This window comes from Vombatus ursinus, unplaced genomic scaffold (assembly GCF_900497805.2).
Source record: "Vombatus ursinus unplaced genomic scaffold, bare-nosed wombat genome assembly UNPS02014785.1, whole genome shotgun sequence".
Taxonomy (NCBI): Eukaryota; Metazoa; Chordata; class Mammalia; order Diprotodontia; family Vombatidae; genus Vombatus; species Vombatus ursinus.
Window position 1 is genome coordinate 1,482,900 of NW_020954563.1, and position 14,342 is coordinate 1,497,241.

The 14,342-nt window shown below is 39.8% G+C and overlaps 1 protein-coding gene across 1 annotated transcript; it reads left to right on the top strand.

Moving 5' to 3' along the window:
• Positions 1-301: 301 nt before the first annotated feature.
• GHRH (growth hormone releasing hormone) lies at positions 302-11,701 on the top strand. Its single transcript, XM_027867074.1, has 5 exons — positions 302-381; positions 4,589-4,717; positions 4,794-4,898; positions 8,588-8,595; positions 11,658-11,701. Exons 1-5 carry the CDS (start codon positions 302-304, stop codon positions 11,699-11,701), a joined length of 366 nt encoding a protein of 121 aa, XP_027722875.1.
• Positions 11,702-14,342: the final 2,641 nt, after the last annotated feature.

Genomic DNA, 14,342 nt, shown 5'->3' on the forward strand with positions numbered 1-14,342 from the left:
AGAGAGGATGCAGCCTCTGCAGGAATGATCAAGAGGGTAGCTATTCCAGGTACAGAGAAGGTGGAGAGCATCAGGGCAGATAGCAAGATGCCTGGGCAGCCCTCTTTCTTGGTGAGTGGCAGGTTCGATGAACTGAGGTGTCATAGACTGAGTTCCTCCAGGGCAGAGAACCTCATCAGGTCCTTCCCTTAGGTTCTGGATGGCACAGAACCCAAGTATTTAGAAAATATTTGTTGCTGCTGCTGCCTGTGTCCAAACCATTGGATTGTTTTCTTCCCAGGTGCCTCCTGGAGTGTAAAGCATGCCAGCCAGGGTGGCTCTGCTTATGGTTCTTCACCTCCTCACCTGCTCCCGCTGCTCCCCACTCTACCCAGCGCTCAGGTAAGGCCCATCCTTCTGTCCCTCAGTGGCTTCCCATCGCAGAGCCCCTGTTTTGTCTCAGCCTCTCAGAAGCTCCAGTAGCTGACTAAGAAGGCACTCAGGCCCAACAAGAATAAACTACAACTACTTGTAACAAAACAAAACAACTAGATTCGTCTGTATCTGAATGTGGTTCTTACATCAAGGCATAAGACACCTAGAATAAATTTTATCTCAGGTGCCTTTAACCAAGTTTTTTTGCCTAGACTTTGAAGCATGAGACAAAGCAGGATCACAGAAAGAGGGCAAGATTTGGCTCCAGAGGTAGAACAGATCTCAAAGGGCATCTAGTCCCAATCCTTCATTCTACAAGGGAGGCAGGTAGGGTAAGAGGCAAAGAGCTTTGACTCTGGTATTAGAGGATTGGGGTTCAAAGCTCAGCTCCCCAACTTCTTACTTGTGTGGCCTTGGGCAAATCATTTAACCTCTCTGGGTCTCAATTTGGAAAGGCTTATAGATCTAGAGCTGGATTTTACAAGTGAGGAAACTGAGGCCCAAGGAAATTAAGTGACTTGCTCAAGGTCACACAGGTAGCAAGATAGGATTTGAATCTAGGCTCAAAACTGAAATCATTATCTTTTCCTGTAAACTCTCCCCTTTTTGTAACTTTCCTTTTTTTTTCATATTGCTTTAAAAGAAGGTTTATTGCTAGCCTCCACAGAAACAACAAAAGGGAAGTTTTCTTGGTGCAACATGAAGATTTAAAAGAACAAGTCCAATAAACCATAACAAGAGTTTCAAACCCAGTTACTCCAAACATCATGTCGAAATGTCACATTCTTGGCCTCCATTCTGGCCTCAGATATGCTGCACTGAATATCCCAGGCTAGCTTATAAAATTTACCTTACAAAAAGAGACAAATCTGGGCACTATAACTCATTTTATAAGCTACCCAGTGACATGAACCCTTGAATTACCCAAGAATATAAATGAGTCTAAAAACTTGTGATGGAAAAAAAATACTTCATGCAAAACTTACACACCAGTATCTTTGTTTTTAGTGATTTAAAAATTTTGTTTATTTTTATTTATTTTTAATTCTTATTTCCAAAATCTAATTCTCTCCCTCCTTTAGCCTTTCCCCTACCCATTGAGAAGGCAAGAAATATGATATCCATAATACATATGAAATCATATAAAACATACTAGCCATATTGTGAAAAGAAAAAAAAGCAAGAAAAAGGAATAAAGTGAAAGAAAATATGCTTCAATTTTCACTGAGTTCATCAGTTCTCTCTGGAAGTAGATAACATTTTTCATCATGAGTCCTTTGGAATTGTAGTGAATTATTGCATTGATCAGAGTAGCTAAGTCTTTCACAGTTGATGATTATGATATTGCTGTTACTGTGTACAATGTTCTCCTAGTTCTGCTCACTTCACTTTGCCTCAGCTTATGTCTTCCTACTTTTTTCTGAAACAATTCTTCTCATCATTTCTTATAGCACAATAGTATTCCATCACAATCATACACCATAATTTGTTCAGCCATTCCTCAATTGATGGGCATCCTCTCAATTTCCAATTCTTTGCCAGTACAAAAAGAGCTGCTATAAATACTTTTGTACATAGGGGTCTTTTTCCTTTTTCTTTGATCTCTTTAGGGTACAGATCTAGTAATGATATTATTGGATCAAAGATTATGCAGAGTTTTATAGTACTTTGGGCAGAGTTTCAAGTTGTTCTCTAGAATGGTTGGATCAGTTTACAATTCCCACAACAATATATTAGTGTACTTATTTTTCTACAGCCCTCCAGCAGTTGTCATTTTCCTTTTTTGTCGTGTTAACTAATTTGATAGGTGTGAAGTGATATACCTCAGGGTTGTTTTAATTTGCATTTTTCTCATTATTAATGATTTAGAACATTTTAATGTGACTATTGATAGCTTTGATTTCTTCTTCTGAAAACTGCCTGTTCATATCTTTTGACCATTTGTCAATTGGGGAATAGCTCTTATTTTTATAGATTTGGCTCAGTTCCCTGTTTATTTGAGAAATGAGACCCTAATCAGAGAAATTTGCTGTAAAAACATTTCTACCAGTTTCCTGCTTTGCTTCTAATTTGGCTGCATTGGTTTCATTTGTGCAAACTTTTTTTAATTTAATGTAATGAAAAATTATACATTTTACCTTCTATGATCTTTATCTCCTGTTTGGTTATAAACTTCCCCTATCTATAGATTTGACAGGTAATTTTTCCCATGCTCCCCTATTTGCTTATGATATTACCCTTTGTGTCTAAATCATGTATCCATTTTGAGCTTTTCTTGGCAAACAATGGGACATGTTAGTCTATGCCTAGTTTCTGTCCAAACTGCTTTCTAGTTTTCTTAGCAGTTTTTGTTGAATAGTGACTTCTTGCCCCAATAACTTGGATCTTTGTGTTTATCAAACACTCAATTAATGTGATCATTTACTTCTGTATATTGTGTGCCTAATCTATTCCATTAATCAAGCACTTTATTTCTTATCCAGTACCGAACTGTTTTGCTGATCACTACTTTTTAGTATAGTTTGAGACCTGGTAGTTGGGCTACTTTCCTTCACTTTTTTTCTCCATTGATTCCCTTGATATTCCTGAGCTTTTGTTCCTCCAGATGAATTTTACTGTATTTTTTCTGGTTCTATAAAGTACTCCTTTGGTAGATGGATTGGTATGGCACTGAAGAAGTAAATAAATTTAGGTAAAATTGTCATTATTATTATATTAACTTGACCTCCCCATGAGCAATGAATATGTCTCCAATTGTTTAGATTTGTCTTTATTTGTGTAAAAAGTATTTTGTTATTGTGTTCATATAGTTTCTCTGTGTATCTTAGCAAGTAAACTCCCAAGTATTTTATATTGTCTGTCGTTACTTTAAATGGAATTTTTATCTCTTCCTGCTGGCTTTTATTGGTAATAAATATAAAAGCTGGTAATTTGCATGGTTTTATTTTATATCCTGCAACTTCGCTAAAGTTGTTCATTGTTTCAACTAGTTTTTTATTTGATTCTTTAGGGTTCTCTAAGCATACTATCATATCATCTTCAAAAAGTGATAGCTTTGTTTCATCATTGCCTATGTTTATTCCTTCAATTTTTTTATCTTATTATTATTGTTAGCATTTCTAGTACAATATTGAATAGTAATGGTGATAATAGACATCCTTGCTTCACTACTGATCATGTTGGAAAGACTTCCAGTTTATCCCCATTATAGGTAATGCTTGCTCTTAATTTTAGATACTGTACTTTTTAGGTGCTTTTAAAAAAAAAGTGTCATAGTGTAGTAGGGAAAAAAATGGGACAAGAAGTCAGGAGGCCTGGGTTCTTCTAGTGCTGGCTTAGCCCCTTGCTAGCTATGTGACTTAGGAGACTTGGCCTTAGTCTCCTCCTCCTTTGTAAAATGCAGGTGATACTATCTTCCCTCTTTGCTTCATGGAATTTTTTAAAAATCACAGAGCACCAGACTGATAAATCAGAAGACCTGGGTTTGAATCCCAATTCTCCTATTAACTACCTATGTGACCAGGGGTAAGTCACATATCTCTCTAACTGGGTGTCAATTTTCTCATCTCTAAAATAAGAGATTTGGATTAGATGACCTCTAAGGTCTCTTTTAGCTTGAAATCCTGTAAATGAGATGATAATTGGGAATACATCAAGTTGCTAATCATTGTTGTTACTACTCCTGGCCCTATACCTTCTCTTACCCTTCCAGCCTCCAGCCTCCAAGTAAACAAGTTTCTGCTCTGCCAGCTTCCTCATTTCAGATCTGAGACGTCTTGCCATGTTTAAGTACTAAGGCCTATTCAACCCCCAGTGGCAAACACAGACATTCTGTTTCTGTCCATGCCATCACTCAGCCATGCCTTTTATACCCTCAGGAGAGACAGGCTCAGCTGTCAGTGGCTCTGAGGCTGGCTGCAGATGGATATGGTCAGGAAAAATGCTAGATGTGGAATCAAATCTAACTTTCCAAACTACTACCTATGTGACCTTATGAAAGTTACTTAACCTCTCTGGTCCTGTTTCCTCATCTGAAAAGTGAAGGGGTTGGACCAGATGACCTCTAAGGATCCCCCTGTTCAAAATTCATGATCCTATGAAGGATGACAGGGAATTAGCCAGTGAGGGGACCCATGCTCCCTAACTGGCACCGGCTGCATTTGTCTCCTTCCAGGTACAGTCCACTGCCTGTCTCAGGGAAGGAGATGAGCTTTCAGCTTGGAGAAAGCAGCCCAGCTCAAAGTCACAATCTCTCCATGGAAGAACAGGAGAAAGGTATCCTTATGGACTCTGCAGAGAAAAGGTGAACATAGATCCCTCTGCCCTAATCCTCTGTCCCCTAATTGTCCATCCTCTGACTCTGTGCTCTTTTGTTATAGGATGCAACGCCATGCAGATGCCATCTTTAGCAATAGCTACCGGAAAATCTTGGGTCAGATCTCAGCTCGGAAATTCTTACAAAATATTATGGGCAAACGGCTAAGGTAAGCAAGCCTCTGGATGAGGCTTTAGACTGTCTACTTCTGTCTCTGTAGTGTCTATCATTTTATTTATTTATTTTTTTATGAGGCAATTAGGGTTAAGTGACTTGCCCAAAGTCACACAGCTAGGGAGTGTTATGTGTCTGAGGCCGGATTTGAACTCAGGTTCTCTTGATTCCAGGGCTGGTGATCTATCCACTGCACCACCGAGCTGCCCCAACTTTATTTTTTAAATTCAATTTTATCTTCAGCTCTGAATTCTCTAGTTTTAACCTCCCCCTCCTTTCCTAACAATCCATTACAAACATGTATAGCCAAGCAAAACAATTTTCTACCTAGCTATGTCCAAAAAAAAAAAAAATAGGCCTCTGTCTGCCATGAGTCCATCAGCTCTCTATCTGGGGTTGGGTGGCACGTGTCACTGAATCTTCTGGAATTGTGGTTGGTCCTCGTGTTGATCGGCATTTCTCAGTCTTTCCAAGTTGTTAGCCTGTACAATTTTGTTGGTACTTTGTTTTTATATCCCTAGTGCATAATATTATTAGTAAATTTTATTATTAATAGTAATTATATGTTAGTTTTATTATATTATTAATTAATTACTATATTAATATTAATTATTTTCCTGGGTGTAGCACTTTAGATCTAGTGTTGATCTAGCTTTGTTGTTGTTGTTGTTCAGTCATTTTCCGTAGTGTCTGACCCCACTGGAGGTTTTCTTGGCAAAGACGCTGGAGTGGTTTGGATCTAGATTAGGCATCTTCCTACTGCTCTGGGAACTCAGGGACCCAGTCACCACTTCTCTTTCTATGCCATTTCATGATAGGTTTTTCTAAGGACTTCAGAGTCAAGCCTTCTGTTATCTATCAATAAGTAAACCTTCAAAAAGTATTCTGCGTGTGGCCAGTTCTGTGCTAGTCACTGCAGCAGGAGGGGCAAGAAAAGCACAAGAAACAGACCCCCCCTTGTAAGAAGCTTACAATCTAGTTGTCAGGGGAACAATTTTAACACACTAGGTAAATAGACAATTTTATAAATAATACACAAACAACAAGTGAAATGAATGAATGAAAAAGTCTTTATTAAGCACTTACTCTATGGTAAGAACTATGCTAAACACTAGGGATATAAAAACAAAGTGAAGACAGTCGCCGCCCTCAAGGGGTCAGGACTGATTTGACTGTGGTGTTAGAACTGCAAAGCTGAGTTGGGATGAAGGTATATGGAGGATGTTATAAGCTAGGCCTTACTCGGGGGTTCGGGTTCAGTATTGGAATAAAATGAGATACTCATAGTTTATCTAACAATTAAGTAAAAGTTTACTTAGCCATAGCACGGAAAGGACAATCACCATATGGAAACACATCTGTTCAGCAGATGTATTGGGTCAGATGGGTGTGGTGACTCACTGCAGTGGGACATCAGTCAACTCTGAGCACTGATTCCTGGTGGGCTGTACCTTTTAAATGCGAGGCTATTGGGATGTCACACTGAGGCCTCAAGCCTTAGCCCCCTGGACTTTCTCAGGAAGAGCTTTCTTGCCTTTTAAGGGAATAAAAAAGCTATCCTAGCCATGTGTGGCAAAGCCTTAGTTTCAGGGGTTCTTAACCTGGGGTTTGTGAACTTGTTTTGTTTTTTAAAAACATTTTGATAACTGTATTATTCCACTATGTAATTGGTTTCCTTTGTAATACGATGTATTTTGTTTTATGCATTTAAAAACATTCTGGGAAGGAGTTCAGAGGTTTTACTGGACTACCAGATTTGTACAGGTCCAGGACTCCAAAGAGGTTAAGAACCCCTGATTAAAAAAAAAAATTAATATATCTTATTTTTAATTTATGGAATAAAACAAGCATTTCTATATATATATGTAAAATTATTCTATACATACTTCTATTTATCAGTTCTTTCTCTGGAAGCAGCGCCTTTCTTCACATGTCCTTTATTGTTAATTGGGGTATTTATAATGGTCAAAATGGCTTATTTGCTCAAAGTCATTCTTAAAACAATATTGCTGTTATTGAATACAACATTTTCTTGGTTCTGCTCATTTCACTGTTTAATATTTCATGCAAGTCTTTCCTAAGACCATTGAGCTCATCATTTTTTATAGCATAGTAGTATTCCATCACAATCATATACCGCATCTTGTTCAGTCATTTCCCAATTGACGGGCACCCCTGCAATTTCCAGTTCTTTGCCATCACAAAGAGAGCTGTTATAAATATTTTAGAACATATAGGTTCTTTTACTTTTCCTTTAATCATCTTTGGAAATAGACCTAGCAATGGCATTGCTGGGTCAAAAGTTATTAGATTGCAACCCCTAATTTCATAGCTGTTGCTCCTACCCCAGAGGGAGGGAAATACATTCCTGGTGAGAAGATGATAGGAAGTGAAATGAAGCATGACTGGAATAGCTGGCCTGAAAGAATGACCACACATGAGGACTCACCAGTCAGGACCTTGAGGTGTGGGCATCCTGGGCATTCCGGGACTGAAAGGGATACCCACTACATAAGCTCTGATTGGCAGGGCTTTGATTAGAATGTAGGTTCCCTGAGGGCAGGGACTATCTTTACTTTGTTTTTATATCCCTAGTGTTTAGTATAGATCTTAGCATATGGTAAATGCCTAATAAATGTTCTTTCATTCATTCATTTAATTTATTGTTTGTATATTCCAATTAATGTTATTTGTAAAATTCTCAACTTACTTATCATGTTAAAATTGTTCCCTTGACGACTAGATTGTAAGCTTTTTACAAGCAGGGCCTCTGTCTCATGCATCTCTTTTAGTTCCAAAATGCCTTCCCTGAGAGCCTCAAGGTCCTTATTGCTGAGTTGTGTGTGGCCACTATACCAGGCTGGCCCTTCTAACCAGTCTTCATTTTCCTCCTTGCCATGTCCTTTGGGGCCTGATCTCTGATTTGGTGACAAGGCCACCAGAAGGAAGAAGATAGGGGAGTGAAGGGCAGTGAGTCATGAAGGGAGAGAAGGGTGTGGTCTGCAATTGTTAGGAAAGACCTCTTGGAGGAGATGGGCCTTGAGAGCTAACTTCTTGGAGCACAGCCTAGGGCCCACCCTAACCAGCATCGGGCCAAACAGAGAAAGCAATATTCTGACCAAGTTCTCGGTTCCAACAACAGTTGAATCATTAGAAGCATGGGTTGGGATCTGCCTTTGACACGTAACCTGAGTGACAGAGATTTTCCCCTTGATCTACTCCCACATGTTCTGTGCAATGGCTGACGTTTCCAGGTTTTCAGAAGTGTGGGGAAGCCCCCAGCAATGCGAAGACAGCGTCTCTCAAAGGGAGATAGTGTGGCACAGAGGAAAGAGCATGGACTCTGGAATCAGAAGACCCAGGTTCAAATCTTACTTCTGATGCCAACTACCTGTGTGATCTTGGGCAGGGCATTTAACCTCCCTGGGCCTCAGTTTCCGTATATCTAAAATGAGGAAGAGTGAGAAGAAGAGGTTGGACTAGATGCCCTTGGAGGTCCCTTCCAGCATGAGGTCTATGATCCTAATAGACATCACTTGTTTTCTTCCCACCAAAAGCAGACAGGGAAATCGAGAGGAAGATGGTCATGAAGCACTATCTAGACGTCAACTAGATAGCATCTTGATGGAGAGCTGTTACCCCAAGCAGACGGCGTTACAGGACTTCTTGGCTGCCGTGTTGCAGAATCAAAGGTAGATGGCAGGGGCCAGTGACTGGAGAATGTGATTTGGAGACCAAGAATCTTGCCCTCTCCCTAACTATGTGAGGGGTTAGAGGAATACAAAGAACAGTGGGGCAGGAGACTGTAGGGATGATATAAAACAGTGCATAAAATCAGTGTATTCACAAGTACCTGCCATGTGCTCGACACTGTGCTAGGTGCAGTGAAGGATTCAAGAGGACAGATAGAGTTCCTGGCCTCAAGAAACTTATAATCCAGCTGGAGAGCGCAAACTAATGCATACCTAGGAAACAATCAGAGAACAGTATAGGACACTCTAAAATAAAGTTCTAGACTGTGGTACAGAGAGTATGTGATAACAGAGACCAGAGGAGGGATAAATCACGGCAGCTGGGGGTAGGGGTGGGGTCAGGGAAGGCTTTCAGGGGCATGTGGAACATGTATAGGTATACATGTATACATACCCATACGTACCATACATACCCATACATACCATACATAGCTGTTGACACTGTGGTGTATATGTGGGACCTTAAAAAGGGCCCATAAATAAATACCCTAAGCCTTCATCTGAGGACCCTTCTTTTCAATGCTAACCTTTCTCTCTCAGAAACAGAGTTGACTTTTACCTCCCAGTTAAGAGGATTTTCCCTATGGAGCTCGGGACTGTTTCATGATTCTTTTTTATTTTAATTTTTTAATTTTTATGTTTTGCAGGCCTAAGGGGATCACCAGCAAACTGGAGAACATACCTGGGATCCTCACTAGGCTCATAAACCTGTAAAATTGGAGGAAGTCAAGAAAACTCCTGCTGTACTCAAACAGGTACGACATAGTATCTACAACAAGCAATCACCACCAGTATAATAATCGCACATTTCTGCAGGTCTTTAGGTTTACAAAGGATGTTCCTCACAACCACTCTATGAGATGAGCAGTTAATGTATTAATATTCCCTTATATAAATGAGGAAAGTGAGGCACTGATGCAGAGATGACTTGCCCAAAGTGGAGATTCTAACCTGTCCCTTGATTTCAGGCCCCGCACTCTTTCCACTATACCCCAATCCCCCTTAGAGATTAAATCCTATCCCAGAATTGAAGAGTTAAAAGGAATACAAAGACCATTGTTCAGCTTAGAACCAACCCAGAACCCATTCTATGGCATCCCCAATAAGCAGCCAACCAGCTTCATCACTACCACTGCTTCCGGAAAGGGTATTTCAATCAACTGCCCCGTGACTTCCCTCATGACCAAAACACCCTTCCTTTGACACCATTCACCTACCTACGCCTGTTGTCTCCTCCTCCCAAAATGTAAGCTTCTCCAGGGCAGCGACTGACCCTCTTTAATATCCCTGGTGTTTAGCATGGTGTGGGGTACATAGTAAGTGCTTAACAAATATTCATTCATTGTTATTTGAAGAGAAGAATCTTACCTCAAACACTTTCTGGATGAACATGGACATATCACTTATAGCCTTTATATCTCAGTTTCCTCATCTGTAAAATAGATGGTCTTTAGGGTACATTCCAGCTCTAAATTTGTGATCTCATGAATGAGAATCTACCAATTCCAAAGATGGTCCATTCCTCTTCTTTGACAATTCTAATTGTTAGGAAAAGTTTCCTCGTATTAAGTTGAAATCTATTGACCTCTATCTACCTTCTACCTATTGCTCCTGGTTTTATCTTTTGAAGCTTGATCTTTCTTCTTCAAGTCTGATTTCTCTTCCCCATGACAGTCTTTCAAATACTTGAAGATAGATCTCATGTTCCTATCGTTTATTCTCTGTGATGTGTATCCTCAACTCCTATGGCTGATCTTTGCCTTACCAGCCTTTCCTAGATATGTTCCAATTTTCTTATGTCCTTTCTAAACTGCAGTGTCCAAAAATGAATTTAGTGCTCCAAATAAGTCAAACCAAATGTAATAACACTGCTAACTCTCTAATTTTATATCCTAGCTTCCTAGGATACCATTAACTCCTTTAGCTGCCATATTACACTGTTAACTCATATTGAACTTGTAATCCAACAAAATCGCTAAATCTTTTCTATATGAACTGTTGTTTAGTCATAACTTCCCCCATTCTGTACTTGTAAAGTTAATTTTTATGTTGTCTCCCCCCATAGAACATAAGCTCCTTGAGGGCAGAGACTGTTTTATTTTTGTTTTTCTTTCCCCAACATCTAATACATAGTAGGTGCTAAATTAATGCTTTTTAATTGATTGGATCCATGTTGAATTTTACCATTTGTTCAATTAAATTTCATTTTATTCATTTTGATTCAAGAACTTTTTGGATACTTACCCTGTAGCCCAATATGTCCAACTCAATAAAAAATAATATTGATTATATTACATATATGCAGAATTTTCATACCTATAATAACTTCAATGATCTTTACTTTACCCTCTCTACCCTCCTTTCTCCCAAGTTGAAGGGAGGGTCAAGAATTATTCTATTTTACAGATGGGAAAACTGATGTCTGAAGGGAAGAAGTAAATAATCCAAAGACCTAGTTCCAGGACAGAGAAATTTTGGCTCAGTGTAACGAAAAACTTTCTAACAGTGAAAGCCATCTAAAATCAAAATGCCCTACCTTGGGAGATGGCAACTGGGAGTCCCAATACTGGAGATCTTTAAGGGTGAAGATGGATTCCTGTTCATGTAGTTATTGGGTTAGACGACCTCTGAGGTCCCGTCAACTCTGAGATCCTGTGACTTTGAGACAAAGGTTCAAGTACCCTTTCTCCCACACAAGGACAATACTGCTTGGACATAACTACCTGACGTTGCACATAATCCTTCAGCAAAAACTTTACTTTCGCAACTGGTTCTAGCTCAGTTCTAAACTATAAAGAGCAATATATGCTAGCATAATTCTATAAGGTGTTTCTGAACCAAATTATTCTACAAACCCAGGTCCCAACATTTAACTCTTTATCAAATGAGGACTCTTCTGAGCCCTCCCAAGGAGACCGTGGGAATAATTTACCTCTCTGGAGATCTGAATTACCTCACTTGGGAAAAATGCTCTCATCAGTAACCAGCCACCTCTTTTGCAGCCACCATCATGGGCTGCCTGACCTCTACCAAGATCAAGGCCTAAGAATAGGTGCATTGTTCCTAAAAGTTAGAAGTCAAATACTTAGCAGGGTCATGCAAAAGCTGAAAAGTCACAGGGCGAACAAGACTATGGGGCTGGGAAAACAGCCAGATCTTTTGTTTCTGTCTTAGCTCAGAAGTACTCCAAATACCAGGGCTCCATTAATGTGTGACAGGAATATGCAAAGAGAGGTAACTCCTGCCATCTAATGTCACTACCCTCCTCTGGAGGCCTCTGGCTGGCCGTTGCTCCTAAATCACTGTAGCTCCACCACTGTAGCTCCAACTTGAAATTCTCCAAGTGTATCCTCTCCCACCCATGCCCCCTCCCCCCTCCCCCTCCTTCCTTCCTTGGCATCTGTACCTTGTAATAACCTTGTGTTTCTTTCTGCAACAGAGGAATTCCCAGAGATGAAGAGCCCATCTGTACAATACTCAACCTGCAGCAAAGAAGGTGTGATATTGCATCCATTTCTTCATCTTTCCTTTGGAAATTGTAAAATTCATCCATATTGTTGACACTAGAATTTCCTCAGAGGCCGTGTCTTGTGTAAGTTAGGAAGCCTGTGGGTGAATCTGCATGCAATTTGTATAAAATTTGCATATGACAATTGGCCAAGTAGGTGGCACAGTATAAATTCAAACACCGAAAACGTTCATTTTGAGATTCCTCTCTCAGGTCCCATTTTTAATCATCACTGACCTGATTTCCTCACCCGGGGATTCCAATGTGCAAACCACTTCCTTGGGAGCAGCCGCCTCCCCCACAGCCATCCCAGCTGCAGCAAAGAACACTGCAACAGGATCCACAAAAAGATGAGTGCTAGGAAAATGAAAATGAAGTGAGATCTGCTTTTTAATTAAATTTGCTGAGTGAATCTGAACCAGAAACAAAAATCTAGATGTTAGTTTCAAAATTCATTTTAATTTTTTAAATAAATTCTATTGATACTTTCTGTTTTTCCATCACAGTAATTTTCAGAAATACTCACCCCCATGACTCCTCCCTAGTAATAAAGGAAAATATAGCTAAATAAAATCACCCAGCAAAATGATTGTGTCTGATGGCATAGACAACATTCTGTATTCACGGTCCCTCATCTCTATGCTAGAAACAAAAGAAAACAAAACAGATCCTTATTCCACAAAGAAAAATTGAAGAGGCAAAATCACTCATCTAAAGTCACTGCAAGAACTGGGAATAGAAGTCAGGCTTTCTAACTCCCAACCCTGTGCTCTTTCCAGGCTGCCTTGTGGCCTCTCCCTGTAGCTGCTCTCACTGGGCAGGTTTAAGAAGCCCTGCTCTTATGCATAGGTTAGCCCCCAAACAATTCAAGTTCTTTTAGACCTCACCTGAAGCTAAGGAAGAACCCTAAATCAGCATGATAAATCCATCCTTGCTCCCTTGCCAAAGCTCTGCTATTAATTGCATGGTTCAACTCACCCATCTGAAATGATGCAAGAATAAATTTCTTGGCCCCTGCTTATTCTTTACTACATCAAAATGCAGACTTCCCAGCACAGAACTACCACTAGTTGAGATGTCTCCTTTGCCTAGGCCCTAAAGAACAAAGATTTAATAAGAAACCATAAAAATATGCCCAAGTAAAGCAGCCACCAGGTGATAGACCATGCTTGTAATTTTTTTTTCTTTTTTGAGAGGCAATCAGGGTTAAGTGATTTGCCCAGGGTCACACAGCTAGTAAGTGTTATGTGTCTGAGAACAGATTTGAACTCAGGTCCTCCTGACTCCAAAGCCAGAGCGCTATCCACTACGCCACCTAGCTGCCCCTATAATTTGTTTTTAATTCAGCTCTGTAGCATCATAGGAAACAAATTTTGGGGGATTCCTTTGGAAAGTTTTTTTTTTTAATAATATTTTTTCCCCCAATTACATGTAAAGACATTTTAAACATTCATTTCTTTGGAAAGGTTTTTTTTTTAATTAAATTTTTTTTTCAATTAATAAGCACTTTTTTCTTTCTCCCTCCTCCCCCACCACAAACCCACATAAGAAAAATTTGGGAGGAAGGCAGGGTTTCGATGCAACAAAGCTGCTGTAATAGATTTTTTAAAATTCAGTTTGTGTAATCAGTAGATCTGGGCACTAGGCTCTGCCACTAACTAGCTGTGTGAACCTGAGGAGGTCACTCACTGCCTCTCTCTGGGTGTCAGTTTCCTCATCTATAAAATGAGCAAATTGTGGTTAAGTGGTTTTTGAAAGTCACTTCCACCTCTAGGCTTCTCATTGCAAGACTCAGCTTACCAGCCATGGGATGTTCATTTAATCCAGTAATCAGACAAGGTAGGAAAAGTCCTCTCTGCCCTTCGTGGAGAGACTATCTTCTAAGAATCTCATGCCGTTTTGCTCTCTACTATCCCCTGCACAAGTGAAGCCGACTGACTCCACCCAGACTCCTAGCATCTTGTTTCTCTTGTTGTAATTATGCCTTTGAGCTAAATTGTAAATAATAATTAGAGAAGGTGGTTTTGTACTCCCATTTTTGTGACCAAGTAGGATGTTGGATGTTCTAAATAAACCCATCAAACAGCAATTTGAGTCTTTCTCTCCTTCCGCTGGGTCTGAATCACTGCACATTTGTCATGCTAGCACAAAGTACACATTATAGTACATGGGGACAGTT

Coding starts and splice junctions, on each gene's coding strand:
- GHRH (XM_027867074.1), top strand. CDS start 302: ATGCCAGCCAGGGTGGCTCTGCTTATGGTTCTTCACCTCCTCACCTGC. Junction 382..4,588: donor CCACTCTACCCAGCGCTCAG/GTAAGGCCCATC, acceptor GTCTCCTTCCAG/GTACAGTCCACTGCCTGTCT. Junction 4,718..4,793: donor ATGGACTCTGCAGAGAAAAG/GTGAACATAGAT, acceptor CTTTTGTTATAG/GATGCAACGCCATGCAGATG.